At 55.0% G+C, this 24302-nt stretch overlaps 1 protein-coding gene and 1 pseudogene across 1 annotated transcript; one reads left to right on the top strand and one right to left on the bottom strand.

The window, feature by feature from the left end:
- The first annotated feature begins 1032 nt into the window (after positions 1 to 1032).
- LOC135326921 (olfactory receptor 14A16-like) lies at positions 1033 to 3205 on the top strand (annotated as a pseudogene).
- A 6161-nt stretch (positions 3206 to 9366) lies between these two features.
- Positions 9367 to 22565, bottom strand: LOC135326922 (olfactory receptor 14C36-like; the record flags this gene model as incomplete). Its single annotated transcript, XM_064504562.1, has 3 exons — positions 9367 to 9499; positions 17592 to 17659; positions 21828 to 22565. Coding segments are annotated over 3 exons (939 nt in total), but the record flags the coding sequence as incomplete, so codon positions are not given.
- Positions 22566 to 24302: the final 1737 nt, after the last annotated feature.

The raw sequence follows: 24302 nt of genomic DNA on the forward strand, positions 1-24302 counted from the left end.
GACAGAGGAGAGCTGCTTGTGGGGGAAATCTTCACAGCCCCTGACACGGTAAGCCTCTGGCTGCAGGGCAATGCTACTGAGGTTCCTGGGGGGGGGGGTGTGTCTTCTGAATGCAGTCCATCCTATAACTGATAGATTGAGTCATGAATTCAGTGACCTCTGGCAGGACAGGTTCATTCTCCTGTCAAGAAGGCCATGCGTGGGTCAGGGGTGCCACCAGCTTGAACTCAGGCAGCTCTAGCTCAGGCACAGGTTATGTCCAAAGGGTCTATTCAGAGGAAGAAAAAAAAAAAAAAGCCTAATTGAAAGGGAAAGGACTTTTCCTTCTAGTAAAAGCTCGTTAGTACTACCAAAACTAGAAAGAATACATCTGAATTTTGGCAGGGAGACAAGAAAGAGGAAGGAGCCTTCTGGTTTGGCAAGGAACGTGGACTCCCAAACCTTCACTCTCAGAGATCAATAGGTCTGTGAGAAACTCCAGCAAACCCCTTCAACCCCACCTCAGCCTACAAACAGCACCGGCAGCACCTTTATTGCCTTATAAGAGTTTTTCTGACCTGCTCCTTAGGACCTGTGAGAACAGAGATACCTGTGCCCAGTGCCCTGTCCTGGGCAGTTTCTGTAGGGCAGAACTGAGCACACAGAGGGTGGGATGGGGTCTGGGAGCACTGACTGGGAAAAGAAGCTGGGACAGAGAAAGAGCTGCCAGCAGGGACAGCTCCAGGCAGCAGAGATGGTCAGGGAATGAGAGGGAACTGCCAACAGAATCATGATGGGAGAATGGATTTGAGCAAGTCTTGGTCAGTCCCTGCAATGCAGACAGCTTCTTCTGAGCAAGCCTCCCATGTCTCCTCTCCCACCCAGCAGAGCCTCTGCCCTGACAGCCATGGGGTCCAGGCCATGAGCCCCCTCCTCTGCAGCCAGACCTCTGGCAGAGGAGAGGGGCCTCTCTCCTGCCACGGGCCTGTTTACTGCTGCCCGACAAAGGGGCTGAGAGCAACTGCCCTGTGATGTCACCGTCTTTGAGGTGACATGCCCAGCTGGGTAAGATGAAGGCTTTCCCGAGTGCCCATCTGCCTCTCTCTCCTTGCCTGCCTTGGCAGCAGGATCATGGTGTTGCTCCTTGTTTCCCCTCCTCTCCATGTTGCTCCTGTTCTTCCCTTGGGCTCCCTGGGGCTGGTGGGTTTTTCCAGCTGCAGTTCTGACACTGATGCTGCAGGCTGTGCAAGAGGGGGGTCTGCACTGGAGCAAGGTGTCCACAGTCCCCTTCTAACCTGTGTGACTCCAGGAAATGCAGTCTTTGGGGTTTGGAATTCAGCTGACTCCCCCTTAAGGAGAGCCCATCCTCAGTCCTAACATTCTTTCACCATTCCCGGTCATGTCCTGCCAGACTTTGAGCTGCCCTCCAGAAGGGCACCGCTGCTTCATAGCATCTCTGTGATGTCCCAGAGACCCCTGAAGTATCTGTAGAGATGCTGAGAGTATGGAAATGGTGTTAGGAAACTGTATATAGGCAGCTGAAAAGAGCCCTGTGTGTCCTTGCCTAGAAGGGGAGTGTGGAGACCTCCTCTGGTGCCCTGAGAAAGGGAGAAATGGTTGGACAGCTGTGGTTTTGAAACTGGACGCAACTGCTTCTAGCAGGGGCTGGTTTCTTTTTAGGGCAACATATGAGAGTGATGGTCCTCCAGCTCAAAGAGGTGTGAGCACAGGACAGCTGGGAACAAGGCTAATAGACAGACAAGCTGTCCTCACTCTGTACCAAGTGGCAGTGAATCCTTTTGTTTTTAAAGACTCACAGTAGAAATGCTGAGAATTTCTGCCTTTGAGGAACATTCCCCACGGGTGACAAGGACATTGAAAAGAATACATATATATATATTAAAAAATCCCTAAAACTCTGTTCCTCAGCTGTCATTCTTTAGAGCAGGTAGTGGAAACACTGAAAAGCCATTCCACATGACGATTAGATTTTATTTGACAGAAATTATGAGTGCCAAAGCTGTGGACCCCTGTTCCCATGTCCCCACTACTGTGCAGAAGGACTGACTGGTCTGCTGCCCATGAGCAGAGGCTTCTGCTCCTCACAGCATACTCAGCCAGCACAAACCAGAGCTCAAGGAAGGTACGTGCCCAGTGATCCTCCCCAAAAAAGAGAGAGGCGATGTGGTGTTTTCAAAGAGAAATGTTACTTTTTTTTCCCTTGGAACGTCTCTCCTAACTTTTCAATGTCTTTTCCTCCTTAAACAGTCCCGAAAGCCCAGTGGGACCAAATGACCAATGGCAGCTCCTTCAACGAGTTCCTCCTCTTGGCATTTGCAGACACACGGGAGCTGCAGCTCTTGCACTTCTCGCTCTTCCTGGGCATCTACCTGGCTGCCCTCCTGGGCAACGGCCTCATCATCACAGCCATAGCCTGCGACCACACCTCCACACCCCCATGTACTTCTTCCTCCTCAGCCTCTCCCTCCTTGACCTGGGCACCATCTCCACCACTGTCCCCAAATCCATGGCCAATTCCCTGAGGGACACCAGGGCCATTTCCTACTCAGGATGTGCTGCCCAGGTCTTTTTCCTCTTTTTCTTATGTTCAGCAGAGTTTTCTCTCCTCACAGTCATGGCCTATGACCGCTATGTTGCCATCTGCAGACCCCTGCACTACAGGACCCTCCTGGGCAGCAGAGCTTGTGTCAAAATGGCAGCAGCTGCCTGGAGCAGTGGTTTTCTCTATGGTCTCCTGCACACTGCTAACACATTTTCAATACCACTCTGCGAAGACAACACAGTGGACCAGTTCTTCTGTGAAATCCCCCAGATCCTCAAGCTCGCCTGTGCAGACACCTACCTCAGGGAAGTTGCAGTTCTTATGATTAGTGCCTGTTTATTCTTTGGGTGTTTCATTTTCATTGTGGTGTCCTACGTGCAGATCTTCACTGCTGTGCTGAGGATCCCCTCTGAGCAGGGCCGGCACAAAGCCTTTTCCATGTGCCTCCCGCACCTGGCCGTGGTCTCCCTGTTTCTCAGCACTGCAGCGTTTGCCTACCTGAAGCCCCCCTCCATCTCCTCCCCAGCTGTGGGTCTGGTGGTGGCTGTTCTGTACTCGGTGGTGCCTCCAGCAGTGAACCCGCTCATCTACAGCATGAGGAACAAGGAGCTCAAGGAGGCACTGAGGAAACTGATGCAACTGGTACCAGTTCAGCAGCAATAAGTTGCGCATACCCCTTCACAAGTCTTTTCTCATTTATCTCAGACAACTCTTATGCCTTGGACATTCTCTCTGTGATAATCATGTTTGTACAGAAGTGTTTGAATTCATTCCACTTCTCCAGCAGCAGGAATCCCCCTAGTCTGCCTGACCCAGAGGCCTTCTGTAAATGTGTTCATGACTGTGTCTGTCACAGCTGGCCTGTCTCTAATAAAAGGGGATTTCCTCAGTGCAGTGCTTGAAGGTTGGGCTCTTCTTCCAAAGCTGGGGACAAGAATGAGGTCAAGGACTTTCACCCTGAAAGGGACTGTTGCTTTTCTGTGGCTCTCTCCACGGGCTCAAGGCAATGAGCTCATGGTGTGCTGTGTTAGGGAATGAGGGCTGGATTCAGCTCTCACTTGTGGGTGCCCAGTGCTCCTGGAGGTGCTGAATGGTGAAGTGGTATCTGCCTGGGACTGTCTGCCCTATGACAGGGCTGGTGACAGATGCCTATGGTGGGGACCCTGCAGGCACAGAGAAGGGAGCCTGGAGAGTGATCCTTGACACCTTCAATGACAAACCCTGGGCTGCATCTCAGGACACACCTGACACAGCCTGAGGCATTTGAAATGTCCTGTGATTGCTCAGAGCATCATCCACAGCCACAGACCCCTTGGTAGGGAGTTGTCAGGTGCAATGGTGCCTGTCCAGTTGGGTCTGCTTCCTTCCTGAACCACCATGGCCAGTGTGGAGTCACCCCATGGCCCTGGGCACCACAGCCCACTCGCTTTGCAGAGCAGCACCGCCAGCTCGGGGCTCTGTGGGGAGCACAGGGGAGTAAACATGGAGGAATGGCTGGGCAGGCCATCCCCAATGCGCTTTTGGGGAAAGGCCAGGGAGTACGGACATCCCTGGAGAAGAGAAAAGGAGCAATTGTGTGCTTGGAAGGAGGGAGAAATGAGAAAGTGAAATCTGTTTCTCTGCATGTGAACTAAGGGCAGGCTGCTGTGTCCCTGGGGAAGCAGGAGCTGCCAGAGGAGCTCCAGGGCAGGGACTCTTGTGCTGTCCTGGAGAGAGGAGTGGCATGGGGTGCTGCAGGCAGTCTGGGGGGAGGGAATCTCCTGGACACAAGAACAAGGGACACAGAGTGTCACTGTCTTCTGTGTCCTTGTGCCACTGGGGCCAGTCCCAGCTTGGCGGCTGATGGGGCAGTTACACACATCCCTGCACCCCAGAGCTGCTGTGCCCACAGCGGGGCTTGGGTTGTGGTGTGAGTGCCCAGAGCTCTGCAGCCCCCTGTGATGGGCACTGTTGTGGGGCCACCCCAGCCTGGGCTGCTGTGCTGGGTGGGCTGGGCAGAGGGCGGGGGAGGGAGGAGAGCCAGGAGGGGGCCATTCTGGGCTGGAAAGGGCCCAGGAGAGGAGAACGCCAATGTCAGCTAAGCTGTGTGAACAGGCAGGGTGAGGACACACACCGGTGGGTTTGTGGTGCAGAGCCAGGTCTCAGGGAGGAGAACCAAGACATGTCAGGTGCAGAAGAGAGGAGACCAGTCTGTGCTCTTGGTTGTGTGGATCGACTGGGAAGGTGCCCCAGGACTTTCATCACAGACCAGCTTCTCACATTGGCCGTTTCCAGCACTGGCTGCGCACCCCAGGTTTATGGCGAGTTTTGCTGCCTGGCCAGCTCTGTCCTGCCGGGCTCGGTGCCTGTGTTGAGGGGAACAGCCAGCCCGGCCTGACCTCTCTCCAGGCCCAGACCCCGGAGGATGGCAGTGTGCTCACCCCTGCCTGGGACACGGCTGGGGCTGGGCAGGCGCCGGGTGCTGGAGGAGGCTGCCAAAGCAGGAGGGCTGTGGAGGGATGGGGCACCAAGGGCTGTCATGGGGACCGTGCTGGGGGGACATTTCCCCACCCCAGAATGCACCTTGTCCTATGTGGTGCCTGCCCAGTGGGGTTGGGAAGCCATACATGGGGCAGGAAGGCTGGGTGGGCACAGGGACGGGACATGGATGGGAGCCACGATGCTCCTCACGGCTGCACTGCAAAAGAGAACCTCCCAGGGGAGCTCTCCCAGCCCTGCCCAAGGAGCTCTTGTCCCTGCACCAGCCATGGCAGAGCAGAGGCCGAGGACCAGGAGGTCCCTCAGGCAAAGCTGTGCCAGCCCTGGGGAGCTGCCCTGAGCACCAGCACAGGCAGAGCACCCTCCTCGTGTGTCCCAGTCCTGCTGGGAGGGTGCCACGGGCAACACAACCGGTGGTGAACACAACAAGAACAAGAGGTGAACACAACAGCTGCTGCGCTGCAGAAACAGCAGCCACGACCCCTCACTGCAGCCCCCACTGCCCCTGCCCCTGCCAACCTGCTGCTACCCCCGTGCCACCTTGTCCCCATCCCCTCTCCCCACACTGCAGGGACCAGCGGTGCAGCAGGAGCTGGCACAGCCCTGCAGCTGCTGCCTGGCCCCCCGCCTTCCCCACCTCCCCCCCCAAACATTGCCTCCATCTTCAAGAAGGAGAGAAAAGAGGATCTGGGGAGTGATGGGCTGCTCAGCATCACCTCTGTCCCTGGGAAGCAAATCTTCCTGACAGCTGGTTCCAGCCACATGAAGGGATTGGGAACAGCCAGTGTGAAGTCCTTGAGGGCAAATTGTGCCTGACCGACCTGACTGCCTTCTGTGATGGGATGACTGGCTGTGTGGACAAGGGGAGTGCAGTGCATGCTGTATACTTTGAATTTAGGAAGGCCTTTGACATGCTCTTCTGTAACGTCTTTGTAGCCAAACTGGGGAGATGTGGGAGGAGGAGTAAGCAATGGAGGGTGTGGGAACTGAGCTGGAGGCTGCCTGGCTGAAAAAAATGGAGAACGGTGGTGCAAAGGTTACCAGGGATGTCCTTCAGAGGTCGATACTGGAGCCGATGCTGTTTGTCCTTGTGAATGATTTAGATGGCGGGACGGAGTGCACTCTCAGCCAGTTAATGGACGATACCAAACTGGGGTGAGTGGCTGACCTGCTGGAGGGCAGGGCTGCTAAGCAGAGGGGCAGCAACAGGCTGTGATATGGGCTGACAGGGACACGGGGAGTTCCAGCAAGTCCTGCCCCTGGGATGGGATAACCCCATGCAGCAGGACACACTGGGGCTGACTGGCTGGAAAGCAGCTTTGCAGGAAAGGATGTGGGGGGCCTGGTGGACAGCAAGTTGACAAGAAGTCCTCAGGGTGCTGAAATATCCTGGCAGCCTCAACCAGAGGGAAGCAAGAAAAGGAAAGGGCAGAACTGGCAGACTACCACTCTTGGAGAGAGCAGTGTGATTAATGGCCCAGGTGCTGCAAACATTTTAAAACAGTCAGAAAAATGGCATTTCTGCCTGCTACCAAGCAGCTGCAGCCAGATCTACCCAGACTTGCTCAAGGGGGAGAGGATTATGATTTTTTAGTGATAGAACATGTTTTTGCAAGTCTAACGGTTCACTTAAAGCATTAGGACTCATGCTGAAGCACACCAGTTGGGGAAAAAAGTAAAAAAAAACCGCTTTCCCATTGTCTTTAGTGGCTGAGGCCTGAGCTTTGCTTGAAAGAGAAAAGATTAGGATGAATGTCCTGCGGGTGACCATAAACTACTTGATGCCTTCTGTGCTTAACAGCGATACTTCTGGTCACACCTCAGTCCACAATTCACTCTTTATCTCTTGCCTTGCTTATGTAATAGCTCAGACCTGTGGGGAAAGAACTGAGTCCAAGGAAATGCCATGCTGATAATCTGGAGAGCCTGGGGAGACCACTGAAAAAGTGTGTGTGTTTGGCGGGGGGGGGGGGGGGGGGGCGGGGAGAGAGCACACAGCAAAGGCCTGGAAAAGCCAAGTGGCAGTGACCCTCCCGAGGTGCCAAGGATCCCAATCCGTGAGGCACAGGGCTGGATACGGCCTCCTCTGATTGCTCATGACATGGGCTCATGCCACACCTCAGAGTCAAATAAATTTCTGTGGGAGAGATGGAGGAAGAAAGTAGAAATGAATTAAAAGAGGGGGAATGCAGACCAGGAGTCCCAGCAGTAAACATCTCCAAATACGGGTGGATTTACCCCCTCTCTGGCAAGGCCATTTCTTCCATGACCAGCAGCACCTGGGGAAAGGAGGCTCTTTTCCTGACACCTCTCATGGGATGGAGGGCAGCAGGAGTGAGGACACCCCTTCCAGCCAAGGTGGAGTTTCTGGGAACTCACACAAAGATTTCGGTCTGGGACCATAACGGCCTGGGTGGCTGAAGATTACAAGATGCCTCCAGTGTGTGGCTCTCCCTGTTACGGAAGGTGAGGCTTGCTGGCCACCGTAACAGGGTCCGACTCTAGGTTCCCGCTGAGAAGTTCGGAGCCAAATCAAAGCAAATTGAATAAATAAATTTTAATGATGCGCTGCTGCTGGAGGACCTCAGGGCTAGCTGTCCTGCCCCGGCTCCCCCTCCCCACATCCTCACCCTCTCCATGTGGGTCCCCACTGCCAGCCTCTCCCTCCAGCCCCATCGCTCACCTCTCTGTGCTCCTGCACACCCGGAGCCCGTCCGTGGGCTGGCAGTGGGCATTCCCCTCCCTCTCCATGGCCATCGCCAGGATCCTCTGCTAGAGACCTGCCGTTCTGTCCCCAAGGGGAGCTGCTCCCTCCTGCCTGAGACACTCTCCTCAGAGTGGGGACCTGGGGGCCCTGGCCAGGACAGGGACACGGTCACTGCGGGGACCCTGACCATCACAATGGCCTTGAGGGCACCATGTCACCTCCATCACAAAGCCCTGGCTGTCACCAAGAGGACTCCCATGACCATGTCCTGGCAGTCCCCCATGGGGACCTCCCCCATCACAGTGCCTTGCTGTCCCCATGGGGATCCCCCTCTCCGTGTCTCTGCCTCCAGGCCTCTGGGCCCAGTTCCTGAGCCCAGCTGGGAGCTGGTTTCTGGGGAGAAGGAAGAACCTTCCTCTCCCCAGCTCTGGGCTCCCCAGTGCCTTGTCCTGGCAGCTGCTCTCCTTGGCTCATTTGGCTCTCACAGTTCCCAGGAAGGTCCCCACAGATGGACTGGGAGGGCCCGGTCTCACAGGGCACCTCAGCAGAGGCCCTCTGGCAGAAGTGGTGTCTCTGCTCTTCTACAACTCCAACCAAGCAGCATCTCCCTGTTCTTAATGCAGTGTGAGGTCAGGGCACTGTTAGGGGAATCTCACAGCTGTGGGGGGAAAGGGCACCACTGGGGGAAGCTTGCAGCATTTTGGGGTCAGGGCATTACTGAGGGAAGATCACAGCTTTGGGGTGGTCAGGGCACTGCTAGGGAAGCTCACCACCCCGCCATACCCCTCCAGGAAGCCCTGTGGGCCCTCCCGTGCCAGGAGAAGGGGGGCAGCTCTTTGTTCCCTTAGACCCTTCCTGGCTGGAACTGGGGGCCCTGAACCCCCTTCTATCCCCTGGGGATACAGCCCCACAGCAGGGCACCCTGAGGGCCTTGTCCCTCATGAGGAGGCAGGGATTGGGGGCCCCAAGCACACAGGAAGGTGTTGAGGTGTCCCTGGGCTTGCAGGGTTCCTGGGGGACCCCAAGGACATGAAGGTGCCAGGGAGTTTAGTGGTGTCACGGAGGTCCGTGGGGAGGAGGCAGGCGGGTGTGCAGGTTCGTTAGGACCTGCAGGAAACGACAAAGCCCAGCCAGGAGCAGTGAGGGCCTGGATGATGCAAGAGGGAGAGGAGGTCAAGGCGACTTGGCTGGGATCATGATCGTGAGGGCGTTTCTGTCGCAGTGGGTAGGCCCATCAGTGAAGACCGAGGCTCGTCTGCCCTTCACGCTGTCCTCCCATGTTAGTTGTCCACGTGGGCACCAAAGGCACTGCCTGGGGACACCTGCAAAGCATCAAGCACAACTGCCTGGCTCTGGGGGTGATGACTGGGGGATCTGGGGCCCGGGTGGTTTCCTCTTCAGTCTTGCTGGTGAGGGCGAAGGGCTTGAGGAGGTCGGGACAGGTCCTGTGGGTGAACAACTGGCTGCACAGCTGGTGTCAGCAAAAGGGTTTTGGTTTTGTGACCATGGGGCCCTCTTTGCTTGGAAGACTTTGGGTCAGGCTGACCACCAGGGCAAGAGCACCTTTGCTGACAGCCCGGCAAACCTGGCAAGGAGAGTGTTACACTGGGAACGACAGGAGGGAGAGGATGATCAACGGTCAAGTGAGGAAGTGGTGGAGCAGGTTGGCAAGGAAAAGGTGCAGGATGGTGTAAACAATCAGGACCCTGTAATCCCCAAACCAGGGCTGAAGGGGGCCCACCCCAAATGAATCCACATAAATAAGGAGGTGCCTGCAGGAAAGCAATATAGGGGAAGCTCTCATAGCCTTCCTGAGAAATGAGCATGGCTGGTGCCTCTCTGAAGTGCCCGTGCACTGGCACGTGCAGCATGGGGAGCAAACACGAGGCGTGAGAGGTCTATGTGCTGCTGCAGAGTTATGAGCTCATTGGGCTCACAGAGGGATCGCTCACAGGACTGGAGTGCTGCAATGGATGGACACAGGCTCTTTAGCAAGGACAGGCAAGCAAGGCGAGGAGGGGGAGTTGGCCTTCATGTGGGAGAGCAGCTCGAATGAAGGGAGCTCTGCTGGAGATGGACAATGAGCCAGTTGAGAGCCTGTGGGTCAGGGCTAGTGGGCAGAGCAACATGGGTGACATTGTGCTGGGGGTCAGCTACAGCCACCCAATGAGGAAAAAGCAGCAGACGGGGCCTTCTTCAGACAGCTGGAAGAAGCCTCACGTTTGCAAGCCCTGGTCTCCTGAGTGGGGACCTTAGCCACCCCGATACTGGCAGCAGGGACAACACAGCAGGGCACAGCCATGCAGGAGGTTTCTGGAGTGCATTGGCCACAACATCCTGACACAGGTGACCGAGGAGCTGACAAGGAAAGGAGATCTGCTGGCCATAAAGCTCACAGCTGTGAGCTTTGTCTCCCTGAGAGACAAGCCAGAGGAGCCACCTCCAGCCCCAGTGATCTGCGAGCAGGACTGCAGGTGGCCAGAGGTCATGAAATTCAGCAGAAATGACCAACTCCAGCTTTGCGTGTGACAGAAAAGCAGGTTTCCTTGTTCTGTGAGGAAACTGCTTTGAACCAGTTCTTCTAGTTATCCCCCTGCTAGAGCAAAGAAAAGCATGTTGGTGCCCATTGGCCTCCAAGGCAGGTGTGCCTGTGCTGCCCTGCTTCATGAACTTGCCTCATTGCCCAGTTATGTTGTCACAGTCTCTGCTGTCACAGTTGCTGGTGACCACTGGAGGAGATGGTCAGGCCCAGGCAGGCCCTGTTGTCTGCCTTCCCCCACCTTCCAAGTCAGGCTTGCCCTTGGGGCTTCTCCACCTGCAAGGGGTATTCGGGGAAACCCCCCTCTGACTTGAGACTGAAGGAGATGCATCATCCAGCCTCTGGTATTGAAAGAAATCGGAAGAAACCAAAGTCCCTGTCATCTGGAGACGTCAGCCCCTGTGCGAGTAGCTGTGAGGAGCCCAGCTGGTTGGAAAGGGGAAGGCTTGACATAGGAGATACCCGTAGCTCCTTGAGATTGGAGGGCATTTTTATATTTGCAGCATGCTTGGAGGGTACAATTCTGTTCACAGTCATCCTGGGACACATTCCCTGAGCTGCAGTCTGGGGCAGCAATGGTTTTCCTGTGGGAAACAGCACAATCTTTGCAGGAGAGAAATCTCACCTGGAAACCTAGAGTGGCTTCACCTCCCACCCAGCAGCATCTCTAAGCTGGCAGAGGAGGTGGCCTTGGATGGTATTTATAAATCTTGGCCTCACTGAGGTACTCGTCAGGTGCAGACAATCCCCCCTCAACCCCAGAACCCATTGCTCTGGGTCCTCACCATCTCTTGCAGCCTCCCCCGCCTGCTACCTTCCCCTGGAAGACCAAAGTACACCGGCCAGCTCTTTCCTCCTGTGGGTCTGCATATCCCTACAAAGGGGAAAAGGCCAGCCTTGCATGGCCTCTCTTCTGCACCAGACCCCAGCAGATCCTGGAGCATGGCTGTCTGCTGACCCTCACGTGGAGCTCAGCCCAGGCTAGGCAGGGACCGAGTGCTTGGACTGCCCAGATTCTGGGGCGTCATTTAGTAGTCCTTTAATAATACCCCAGCCCTTTCCATGTCCGAGGTCTCTGGTGCCAGCTCCAGCTGAGCTCTGGCTTTCCTCACTCCATCTCTGCATGGACAGAGGTCTTGATGCTCCCCCCGGGCAGCCCGTGCCCCTTCCCCTTCTGTGCACATCCACCCCCGCACCCTGAGCGCTGATGCTGCTGCCGGAGCAGAGGTGGAGTATTCCCTGCAGCGGCTCCTCAGGGAGCTCCCCAGGGAAAAGCTGTGCTGATCCCCAGCCTCAGCCCCTGCCCCAGCATGTCAGAGGGGAGCTGCCCTCTCCCAACCCACCCTGGCAGTGCCAGCCCCACCTCAGACCCCTTCTGAACGGCTCCAGTGCAGCCCTGGAGGGAGCTGGAGCTGCCTCGGGCCCCAGGGCAGTCTGGTGACAGGAGGGTTTGACATGGGCACAGCAGCAGAAGTGCCGGGAGCAGGGGAGGAGCAGGGAAATTGGGGCAAAGACCCCTGCCCTTGGCTGCATGGCTGGGGAACTGGTGGGCGATGCCTTTGTATCTGGCCAGATTCCGGGGATGTGGTGGATGCCAGCTTGGGGGCAGGAACACTGGGATTTTCATGGTTTTCAGTGCAGCCGTGACTGGGGAAGGCAAGTGGGCAGAGCCAGGCACACACAGTTGCAAAGGCTGGGGTTGGTAATGGCAGTGTGGGGCTGGTGAAGGCCCTCCCTCTGCTCCCCATGGGGAAGAGAGTCCCCAGGCGATGCTGGACTCTGCTTTGGCTGAGGGGAGGGGAGCACAGGCAGGGCAGAAGAGGCAGACGGAGCCTCTCCTGATGCATGAGGGAGATTTCCAAAGCCCAGGGCTGAGCCAGGGACCTTCAGCTCTTCCCCTGATGCCCTCCCAGCCAGGCTCATTCTACCCTGCCCCAGATGCTCTTGTCCCTGTCCCAGGTATGCCGGAGCAGAGGCCAAGGAGCAAGAATTCACGGAGTCGCGGAGGGGTTTTGGTGGGAAGGGGCCTCTGCAGGTCTCCAGTCCAACCTCCCACACAAAGCAGGGCTGGCTGGAGCACTACAGTCTTGTCTGGCCATTGCTGGACTGTTCCTGATCCCGGTTACCATCCCCAAACCTGCTCTGCTCCTCTTGTCTGGGCACTGCAGGACGGCACCTCTCATTGGTGTGGCACTTCCCTGCTTGCCTTGCCAGCACCCTCACCTCCTGACTGTGCTTCCCACATGGAGCAGACCCGCTCTTGCTGCTCCCAACATACCCTTTGTGGCAGGAACCCCATCACGCATTGTGCATAAACACTCGAGCTGTGATACAGAAAAACCTGCTCTCCCAACTATACATCATAAATCATGCCCAAGTTCCCGTCTTGCTTTTTCATCCAGCTAAGACCTTCTGTGCAGGACTTCTAAGACTTCTTACCTGGGTAGAGGTCTGAAAATTGAAGCAGTCTTTACACCTTTACATTGGCTGTCAGGCAAGAGTTGCTGTTATGGATAAAGGGGTCACCATTTGCACCTACAGCCTTCTCTGGGATCTGCTCGGGTCCCAGCTGCCATTGCCAAGGCTTTCCTAACTGTAGTCAGACACAGGTCCAAGGTAGAGACAGGGAGTCAGGTCAGCAGGATGGGCACAGGGTCAGGTCAGCACCCCAGAGATGCAGGGCCAGGCACAGTCATGTCCACAGCACAACTCAGGCACAGCTCAAGGACAAGGGCAGCAGCTCCCTGGCAAGGGGGAGGAGGCCTCACAATGAGGCTGGTCACTCTCTGTCTCCCCTGCTCTTGTGCCCAGCAGATCCCCCTCCCTGTCTGCCTGCAGCCCCTCCATGCTCACCCCGCTGCCCAGCACAGCACCAGAGCCCTGGCCCTGCAGCCCCTCCAGCAGCTCCTGCTGCCCCAGGGACACAGCAGCCTGCCCCAAGCTGGTGCACAGAGAAACCTGTTTCTCCTTCTCATTTTCTATCTCTGAATGCTGCCCTGCTCCTCTCCTGGGGCATCCCTGCTCCCCAGAGAGCCTTTCCCAAGTCAGTGTGTCAGTGCTGGCCTGGCCATTCCTGCACCCCCTGCCCTGTGCTCCCTGCAGGGCCTCAGGCTGGTGGTGCTGCTCTGCAGGGCGAGTGGGCTGTGAGGCTACGGGGTTATTCCACACTGGCTGTGCTGGCTGGGGTGGGAAGCAGACCCAGCTGGGCAGGGACCACTGATACTGCTGGCAGGTGTCTGTGCTCATGGATGATGCTCAGAGTGACCCCAGCACACCTGCAATGGCAGGAGATGTGTTTGGGTGGGCACTAGCTCCTGCCTGTGGTGTTTCACTCAGGGTGCAGGAATCACTCTCCAGTGCCCCTTCCCTGGGCCTCCTGCGTCCCCACTGCCTCTGTGGGGATTGCAGAGCCCTCGTTTCCCCATGCATACCTGGATTTAATGCTCTACCTTCTGGTTACTGCACCATGGACCATCCCTCATTCTGTGAGGCTCCACTCACTGCCCACACCCAGGCACACACTGTCCCTGGAGATCCCCTGAGCTCTCCTGGGGATCTCCTGCAGATTCCCCTCCAGAAGGATGGGCATCTCCCATCAGCACTGTCACCTGTGGGACAGCCCCAGGCGGGCAATTCAGACATCATTCACCATCTCCACTGGTCCTTGACAGGTGAACCCTGAATCCAACCCTCAGTCCCTAACAGATCAGCCAGGGTCTGAGCTCATGTCCTGGCTCCCATGGACTTCACAAGCAGAAGAACAGGCCCTTTTGTGGTGCAATCCCTTGGGCGTAGTTTTGACTCCATCTTCTGAAGAAAGGCCAGACTTCAGGCACGTCACAGGGGAGATGTTCTTTTATTACAGAACTGTTATTCTGGAGGCCAGGTCTGGCATAAGGGTGCCCATTGCCTTCTCCTGCCAGGAGACATGCACATGGATACACAACCCAACCACCACCAGGTTATGAGAACTCCTGGGCCATATACACACATGAGAGCACAGCAGGACAGTGTGGAAATGAGGAGAAGAAACCTTGAAAAGAGAAAGTCTCACTGCTGTGTCGATGTATCTCCAGGAAAGCTGCAGCCCCCACACAAAGGCTGCAGTGAGGCAATGCCTGCTGTGGCAGAGGGGGAAGGTACTGAGGAGCAGAAGGTCTGTCCCCACAAGCTGTTGCCTGACTCTCCTCCCTTTCACTCTTGCTCTGCTTTGAGTGTTGGAGCTCTGTAGAGGAAAGGGACCAGCCCACGGTGACACTTTAATTGCAATCAAACAAAAATGAACATGATCCAGTGTCATAAGAAATAAAAGACACTCCTCAACTGTATGTCAAGTCCAAGTTGCCTCCAGTGAGGCCCACAGTCTACAAGGAATAACCTTCCTTGACATGTTTTTGACAGATAGATAGGAAAGGCTGCTCAGAGACACAGTGAAGGAGTTGGTTGAAGAGACAATTACACTGCTGAAAGACGAGGCAAGCTTCAGACTCCCTAAAGCTTAATGGAGAGTTGAGAAGTATCTGAATGATAAAGAGCAAGGGGAGGAGGAAGACTGGGAAACTATGGAAAGTGCATATGCCCAGATGGTCTGAGGCAAAGTTGACTTCAGAAATGATCAATTTCAGCAGGGCATGTGGAAATAGGTGAAACATTAGTGAGGCTAAAAGCACAGCATAACAGACAGAGCAGTGGTAACAAAAGTTAAGGGGCAGATCAACATTTCTTCTCCTGAGATTCATGCCCTTCCTCAAAATTTCCATTATGTCATCATGAGAAAACACTGACATTTAATTAAAATTATTCAGTCCTTTCAGCTGGTGAAAATGGTCTCATATGTTTTTATTTTTATGTGGAGAACAGTTCTTCACCTTTCCGGCAGAGCTCAGGTGTCCAACCACAAGCACCCAGTGGCACTTGGAGAGGCCCCGGTGTCTCTGAGGCACCTGCCTGGGCCTGGCAGCTCTCACAAGGGACCTGCAGGAGACCGGAGCCCCTGGGAGCTGCAGAGGGAGGCTGGGCAGAGGGGACCAGGGCACCTGCAATGGCAGCATGTGTCCATGACCCTGTGACTGCATCCCAGCCCAGCTCTGAAAATCAAATTCAATATTTCAGACAAAAAGATAATGCATCATTGACCCAAAGACTAGTATACTAAAACAGAATAAATCAGGAAAGACAATAAGAACACATCGAAATGAAAATCTGGAAAGTATAACAAAGCATTTCTTTGCTTTAAATCTTTTTCTTTATTTCTTTCTTGCTTCATTTTTAATGTCATTTTCTAAACATTTCTGTTTAATCAGGCCTGCACCATTAAACAAGATATGTCTCACACAGAGACAACTGCTCAGAAAACCACCCCCTACCCATGGCTGTCCGTGCCACTCCTCACTCTTTGCACAGAAGACATTGCACTCTGAGGTATCGGGCTCTCCCGACTGATGAGGAAAGCAGGGTGCCCAGCTTCAAGGAAATGCTCTGTTTTTGGGTGGCCATATTTGCACAAATCTCAACATACCCGTGTTACAGCAAGGTTTTAAAGGAGTCTCTAAAACATCTTCAATGCAATAATTGACAAAGAATCCTCATTTTCAAAACTTCACACAGTTTTCACCATTGCCAAATAGTTTTTCTTTCTTATTCATTGGCAGCACCATGTTCATGCACTGCAGGAATTAGTCTGTCTGTGTGAGTGTACGTATACATATATGTACATATAAAAATGTATATGTATATATATATACACATTATTCATCAAAATACATTTGCCACCAATACTCTGAATAGAGAAACTTTGTTCTGAGGAGCTACTTTATTTAAATAGACATGTTTCCGATCTCTTCTGCTTCCCTCTCCTGTCTGCTTCCTCTGCCTCTTCTCTCTCTACAGAGGTCTCCAGGGAACGGTTCACTGAATCACAGCCCTTGGGGTGGACGAGACCTCTGGATGTCGTCTAGTCCCAGACCCCCTGGTCCTTGTAGAGGGAACTAGATGCAGCTGCCCAGGGGCTCCCCCCCAGTTGTGCATTGTCCACAAAGGTGCTGAGAGTGCACTCCAGACACTGTGCAGGCCATTAATAAAGAGGTTTAACAGTCCTGCCCCACATGTTGATCACTGAGGGATGCCGCTAGTAACTGGCTGCCGCTTGGAACTTGTACCACTGAGCACAGCATTTCAGCCTGATGGTCCAGCCAGTCTTCCACCTTTCCTATGATCCATTGACCCAGGGCACGTCTCAACAATTTGCCTGTAAGGAGACTATGAGGTACTGTGTCAAAGGCCTTGCTAAAGAGAAGGTTCACAATATCCCCTGCGCACAAAGCCATTCATCTGACAGTAGAAGGCAATCAGGTTGGTCAGGCATGGTTTCCATTTCCTCTTGGTCAACCCATGCTGCCTCTTCCAACCCTTCTCCTTTATATGCTTGGAGATGGTTTCCAGGAGGATTTGCTCCATCACCTTCCCAGGCACTGAGATGAAGCTGACCAGCTTGTCATTCCCTAGACCCTCCCTCTTGCCCTTCTGGAAAATGGGTGCAATGTCTGCCTTTCCCTGTCATCAGGAACCTCCCTGATTGCCCTGACCTTTAAAAGACTATCAACAGCAGTGTTGCAATGACTCCAGCCACCTCCCCCTGCACCCTGGGGTGCTTCCGCTCTGGTCTCATGGACTTGTGTGTGCCACTGGGCAAAAGTGCTCCCCAGCTGTATCTTCCTCTGCCATGGGTGAGGCTTTGCTAACACAGATGCTGCCAAAGGATTCAGAGGCCAGGGAGGCCTGGCAGTAGACACCACCAGTAAAAGACAAAGTAAAAAAGGCAATGAGCTCCTCAGCCTTTCCCCTGTCTTTGTCACTAGGTCCCCTGCCCCACTGAGCAGGGAGACCACATTTTCCTTGCTCGCTGCCTTCCTTGTGCTGCCAACATCCTTACAGAAGCCCTTCTGGTTGCCCTCCCCATCCCTTCCCACTTCCAGCTCCAGCTCCAGCTCCAGCTGAGCTTTGGCTTGCCTAACTCCATGTTACGCAATGTCTGTGTCTTCTTCCTGGGCAGCCCATTCCCCCTCCAACCCTCTGTGCACTTCCTTCTGCCTTTTGAAGTCCTAAATCACAAAGTCCCTGTTCATCCGTGCCAGCCCCAGGTCAGGCCCTGAAGGACTTTCCTGCAGACTTTCCTGTGCTCCTGTGCTTTGAGGACATTGTTCCTGAAGCTCCAAGAGGGCTCCATGGCTCCTCTGCCCTCCAGGCCAGTCACTCATGGCATCCTGACAAGGATCATCTTGACCCTCTGCTGCAGTCCAGGGCGGTGATCCTGCTATTCCTCCTACCTCTCCACCATCTCACGGTCACTGCAGTGACAGACAACCTCCACATTCACTTCCCCATCCAGGCTCAGCTTCAGGCAAGAAAGAAAGAAAGGGCAGGATGGCACCATCTACTTAGAGGCAGAAGAGCCTGCATTTCCCCCCTCACCACTGAGAGGACCCAGGCAATGGATTTTTATGTGGTTAAAGGTAGACGCAAAGAATTTCTGGGGTAATGTAGATATGCCTGAGGCAGTGCCTCCCAGGCTGCCCTTACAGTCAAAGGGGAGGAGGAGGTGTTCACCTGCCTGCTTTCAGATGGTCACATAAAGCAGAAGTGACTCCTGTCCCAGAAACATTAGCTCTGTGCTTGCAATGGGGCCTGAGGTCACAGGCTTTTAGGATAATTCAGGTTGAAGAGGCCACAGGAGGCCTGTAGTGCAACCTGCTGCTCACAGCAGGGTCAGAAAGAGGGTCAGAAAGAAAAAAAAATGCCCTTGCTGAAGGATTTCTGGGTTGATAGAACAGGAGAAGACAGCAGAGAGCTGACAGCATAGTATAAGTCCCATGGACAAAAGTCTTCCCCCCCTTCCCCTTTCTCCAGAGAATTAAATCCTCAGCTTTCCAGAGGGAAGAAGCTGGGACACTAACTTTGCCACTAACAGGGAGGCGGAGAAGCTCCTGAGGCCCTTACAGACAGAGGCTGCTCCAAAGGCCACCACCCCAATGGCACCAGACCCCCAGGCATGCCTGCCTTGCTGCTGGGCACCCTCCAGCCCCAGGCAGGAGGTCTGCGGGGAACAGCGTGGGGTCTGCAGCCTGCAGCCCTGGCCACCCTGCAGGTGTGGTGGGACCCCACTCCTCTAGATGAGACTGGGCTCTGCTGCATTTCCCCAGTGTGAAGACTGTGTTCCCTCCAGCTGGGAATACAGCCTGGCAGGGAGGGCCAACACAGGAAACAATCTCTGTTGCGGGATGTGAAGAGAGAGGGGAGGGCAGAGGGGGATCTGCTCATGCCCCAGGCAGTGATTCCCTCCCTGCAGCCAGTACAGCCCTGCTCATGCCCTGTAACCTGTGAGCCCAGGAGATGGGACTCCCATCTGCCCTGGCTCTAAAGATTTCTCAGCCCTCAAGATCCAGGATGCAAAGCACCGCTCTGGGGACACCTCAGCAGTCGAAGGGGCTGAATGCCTGGCGTGTTCCTGAGAACTTTTCTGCAGTCTTCTGCACTGGTTTGACTCCTGTTGCCCATGGAGCAGAGACTCCTTTTGAGGATGAACTCACTCCCTGTGTGACTCTGAGGACAGAGTTGACCAGGCAGTACAAATGCCAGCAAGGCCTCAACCCCACAGCAGTGTCCCCTGCCCAGGACTCCTCCTTCCAGCCCCTTCCTCCTGGAGGCTTTGGGTTGGGAGGGACTGCTGGAGATCTCCAGGACCACGATCTGCTCTGAGCTGGGCTAACTTTACAGTTAGATCAGGTTGGTGGGTGCTTTCTCCAGGAGAGTTTCCAAAAAATCCCTGGGGCCTTGTTCCAGTGCTGCTCAACTACTATGGTTATTTCTTCATTTTTTTTCCTTAATCTCATTTGAAATTTTCCTTACTGAATCTTCTCCTTGCTGTCTCTTCTCCTTTCCTCCCCTTGGCCCCCAGCCAGACCATCCCATCTGCTTTGACCAAGGACAATCGCAGCCTCACCTCCAAGCACAGCCTTGCTGGGATCTCCTGGGACTGTGCAGGTGGGCCGTGGTGGCCAGCTCCAAGCAGAGCTATGTGCTGCAGGTCCCTACATGGTCTCAGAGGAGAGTGTATGGAGACATGACGTGACCCAGGGCAGAGCCTGTGGGCTGACACCAGGGCAGAGCTGAGATCAGCAGGGGTGAGAACAGCAGACCTCCAGCAGCTCCTCTCCCTGCCTGTGCAGGGAGTGACACACCCAGCAGTGCGCCTGAGAGAGGACAGTGACGCAGGACGGAGGGCACCGTGAGCTGCGTTACTGGGCTCCAGCCACCTGTGCTGGGTCTGGGAGTCCTGGCAGCCTGTGCCGCTGGCTGCAGCCCTCGAGAAATCCCCGACTCTGCTAGCAGCAGTGGTTCCCCTCCAGGACTGTCGGGAGCTCCTGGAGTGTCGTGGCTCCTGTCTCCCTCCTGTCCCTGTGCTGGCCCAGCCCTGCTGCCCTCCGTGTGACCCCATGGCCCCACTGTGCAGGCACCGCACAGGACAGGGTGCGTTCAGGGTGGGGAAATGTCCCCCCAGCATGGTTCCCATGACAGCCCTCAGTGCCCCCTCCCCCAAGGCCCTCCTGCCCAGCAGCCTCCCACCAGTCCCCAGGCCCTGCCCAGCCCTCATCCTGTCCCCCAGGGTTAGCAGAAGGCCATGCTCCAGGGTCTGCTGGGGTCTGGGCCCAGGGAGAGAGGCCAAGCGGGGTGGTCATTCCCCCCACCCAGGTGCTGAGCCCAGCAGGCAGACGGAGCTGCTCACATTCAAAGATCAGCCCTCACCAGGACCATGGGGAATGGCCAGTGCTGGAGATGGCTGGTACCAGGGGCTGGGTGTGTGAGGAATTTCCTGGGACAGCTTCTCCTCCCTGTTCATGCAACAAGCAGCTGGGCTGGATCTTTGCCCTGAAGCACTCTGCTTGAGGTCTCCCATGGGAGAAGGATGGTCTGCAGGCCGAGTAGACGGCCTCGGGATCTCCTCTGCATGCTCCCTGCCAGCCCTGCAGAGGATCCAGGAGAGGACTTGTCCTCCCAGGGGTCACAGCTGGACGCACGGTCCTCCAGCTGGGCATGGACCCCTTTCTGGATGTGACTTTTGGGGTGAGGACCAGCATGCAGGGTGAGGGAGATTGTCTCAAGGTCATGTGCTGGGGACAGGGCCTGAGGGACAGCAGCAAACTGAAATGGCTTCTGGGTCCTGCTTCCTTCAATGCAGGCTCCCACAAAGGATTCCAGACTTTTTTTTTTTTGGTGCCACCCATCAGGAGGGACGATGGCACTCTGAGCTGGGAGGGTGGGGAGCATTAATCCTTCTTCAGGCACTGCCCAGGCCATGTGGAGGGTCAGGACAGTGAGGACTTCGGCTCTACACCGTAAGCTCGCTTTAGTGTACTCACACTCTGAACGTTTGTTTTTTTTAATGTACGTCAGCATTTTTCTCTCCAAGACACTTTCAAGCCCAGTTCCACTTCCTTCTAATTTCTCCCAGTCACTCCTCTGATCTTGCTGGCCATTCCCACACCCCCTCCCCTGCTCTGCAGGGCCCCAAGCTGCTGGCACTGCTCTGCAGAATGAGCAGGCTGTGAGGCCACAGGGCCATGAGGTGACTCTGCACTGGCCGTGCTGGTCAGGGTGGGAGCAGACCCAACCAAATGAGGATCACAGCCTCTAATCCCTGCAGGGGGACTGCAGATGTGGCAGATGCTTGCAACGACTGTGGAGCATTTCCAAGGGTGCTAGTTGTGTCCAGGTGTGCTTCTAGATCCTACCCATGGTATTTCACAGAGAGTGACATGAAACGCTCTCCAGGCTCCCTTCGCCGTGCCAGCTGGGTCCCCACTGCCTCTCCTTTGCCTGTGGAAACCTTGTGCTGGCACTTTATCTTTGACTCCACCTTGGAGGACCTCTCACTTTGTGAGGCTCCTCTCACTGCCCACCCATAGAACATGCTGCCCCAGGAGATCTTCTGAGCTCTCTGGGCACCTCCATCTTCCCCTCCAGAAGGACAGGCATCAGACACTGTGCTTTAACATGTGGCACAGCTCTGGGTATGTAAATCTGTGACCATTCGTCCCCTCCACTGTCACTGGACACTGATGGGGGAGTGCTAAATCCAGCCGTGGTCTCTAAGAGATCATTACATGATCATGAGCTTTTTGCTCCTGAACCCATGGAGAACCCCATCAGCAGCAGCCCCTTTGGGTCATGATTTCCTTGGGCCTATTCTTGACACCAGCTTTGGAGGAAGCCCAGCCTTCAAGCTCTGCACCAGAAAGCACCTACTTTATTTCAGAGATACTGTGAGGGAGTCAGCTCTGACCCAGTGTTGGACACAATATCATGTGGGCACCAGGGGAGACAGAGCAGTCTCAGTAAAGGTCAAATGAATCCAAGCATTTTCACAGCAACATGATAACAAATACTACTAATCATAGTAACAATAGTGAACAAACAATGCTCAGTCCTGGTATTGGATACCGTGGGAGTCATTTGTGGAGAGCTTTGGCAATGTTACCACTGCTGAAAAATGTCCATGAAATCACTTTCCTCAGGGCATCCTTCAGCTCCTTGTTCCTCATGCTGTAGATGAGGGGGTTCAGAGTTGGAGGTACCACTGAGTACAAAACAGTCACCACCAGATCCAGAGCTGGCGAGGAGATGGAGGGAGGCTTCAGGTAGGCAGTCATGACAGTGCTGACAAACAGGGAGACCACAGCCAGGTGCGGGAGGCACATGGAAAAGGCTTTGTGCCGGCCCTGCTCAGAGGGGATCCTCAGCACAGCAGTGAAGATCTGCACGTAGGACACCACAATGAAAATGAAACACCCAAAGACTAAACAGGCACTAACCACATTAAGCCCAACCTCCCTGAGGTGGGAGTCTGAGCAGGAGAGCTTGAGGATCTGGGGAACCTCACAGAAGAACTGGTCCACTGTGTTGCCTTGGCAGAGTGGTATTGAAAAGGTGTTCGCAGTGTGCAGGAGAGCATAGAGAAAACCACTGGCCCAGGCAGCTGCTGCCATTTTGACACAGGCTCTGCTGCCCATGAGGGTCCCATAGTGCAGGGGTCTGCAGATGGCAACGTAGCGGTCATAGGCCATGACAGTGAGGAGAGAATACTCTCCTCCAAAGAAGAAGAAAACAAGGAAGACCTGGGCAGCACATCCCGAGTAGGAAATGGCCCTGGTGTTCCAGAGGGAATTCACCATGGATTTGGGGACAGTGGTGGAGATGGAGCCAAGGTCAAGGAGGGAGAGGTTGAGGAGGAAGAAGTACATGGGGGTGTGGAGATGGTGGTCGCAGGCTACGGCTGTGATGATGAGGCCATTGCCCAGGAGGGCAGCCTGGTAGATGCCCAGGAAGAGCAGGAAGTGCAGGAGCTGCAGCTCCCGTGTGTCTGCAAACGCCAGGAGGAGGAATTCATTGAGGGAGCTGCTGTTGGAGATTTTGCTGTCTCCAGGCATGGGGTACTGTCCAAAGGAGAAAAGACATTGAGCAGTTAGGAGAGAATCTTCAAGCAAAAAAGCCCCCAGTTGTTGCAGTTCCCATACAACCCCCCACATTGCCTCTCTCTTTACTGAGAGGATCTTTGTGCAGCTCCCTTGCTTCAGCTCCACTTTGCACTGGCTCAGTGTGCTGCTGTGAGGAGCAGGGGCCTCTGCCCATGAGCTCCAGAAGAGTCAGTCCTGCTGTACAGCAGCGCACACAGGGGAATGGGGGTGACGAGCTCTGACACTCACAGTTTCTGTCAGGTGAAAACTACTCATCGTGTAGAAGGGCTTTTCACCGTCTTCTCCCCCCACTCTAAAGAATGATGTTTGAGGAAGAGAGTTTCTGGGATTTTATATTTTATTTTAGATGGTATTGTCACCCCTGGGCAGTGTTCCTCAAAGGTAGAAATCCTTGGCATTTCTACTGTGAGTCCTGAGAAAAACGGATTCACTGTCCCTTGTTGCAGTGTGAGGACAGCTAGTCTGTGTATTAGTCTTGTTCCCAGCTGTCCTGTGCTCACACCTTACTGAGCTGGTGGACGATCGCACTCATATGTTGCCCTGAAAGGAAACCAGCCCCTGCTGAGAGCAGAGGAGTCCAGTTTCAAAGTGCAGATCTCCAACCTTCTCACCCTTTCTCCAGGCACCAGAGGGAGGTCTCCACACTCCCCTTCTAGCCAAGGACACACAGGGCTCTCTTCAGATGCCCATATACAGCCTCCCACCACCATCTCCATACTCTCAGCATCTCTGCACCTTCTTCATTTGTCTCTCAGCTATTACAGATATGCTATGAGACAGCAGTGCCTTTCTGGAGGGCCGCTCACAGCCTGGCAGGACACCCTGGGGAAACAGTCACAGGCCCATGAGGACTGAAGATGGTTTCTCCTTAAGGGAGGATCAGCTCATTTCCAAACACAACAGACTGCATTTCTTGGGGCTGCACAGCTTAGAAGGGGGCTGCAGACCCCTCACTTCCATGCGCTTGCAGCGGTGGTGTCTGAACTGCAGCTGAAAACCCATCCACCCCGGAGAGCCAGGGAGAACAACAGGAGCAGCATGGATAGAAGAAACAAGGAGCAACACCATGATCCTGCTACCAAGGGAGGCAAGGAGAGAGACACAGGGACACCCAGGAAAGCCTTCACCTTACCCAGCTGGGCATGCCACCTGGCAGATGGTGACGCTGCAAGGCAGTCACTCTCAGCCCCTTTGTCGGGCAGCACTAAATGGGCCCGTGGCAGGAGAGATGCCCCTCTCCTCTGCTGGAGGTCTGGCTGTACAGGAGGCAGCTCATGGCCTGGACTTCATGGCTGTCAGGGCAGAGGCTCTGCTGGGTGGGAGCAGAGACGTGGGGGGCTTGCTCAGTGCAGTGTGTTTGCATTGCAGGGACTGACCATGACTTGCCCAAATCCATCCTCCCACGATGCTTCTGTTAGCAGTTCCCTCTCCTTCCTTGCCTGTCTCTGCTGCCTGGAGCAGTCCCTGCTGGCACCTTTCTCTGTCCCAACACCTTTTCCCAGGCAG

Source organism: Dromaius novaehollandiae, unplaced genomic scaffold (assembly GCF_036370855.1).
Source record: "Dromaius novaehollandiae isolate bDroNov1 unplaced genomic scaffold, bDroNov1.hap1 HAP1_SCAFFOLD_41, whole genome shotgun sequence".
NCBI lineage: Eukaryota > Metazoa > Chordata > Aves > Casuariiformes > Dromaiidae > Dromaius > Dromaius novaehollandiae.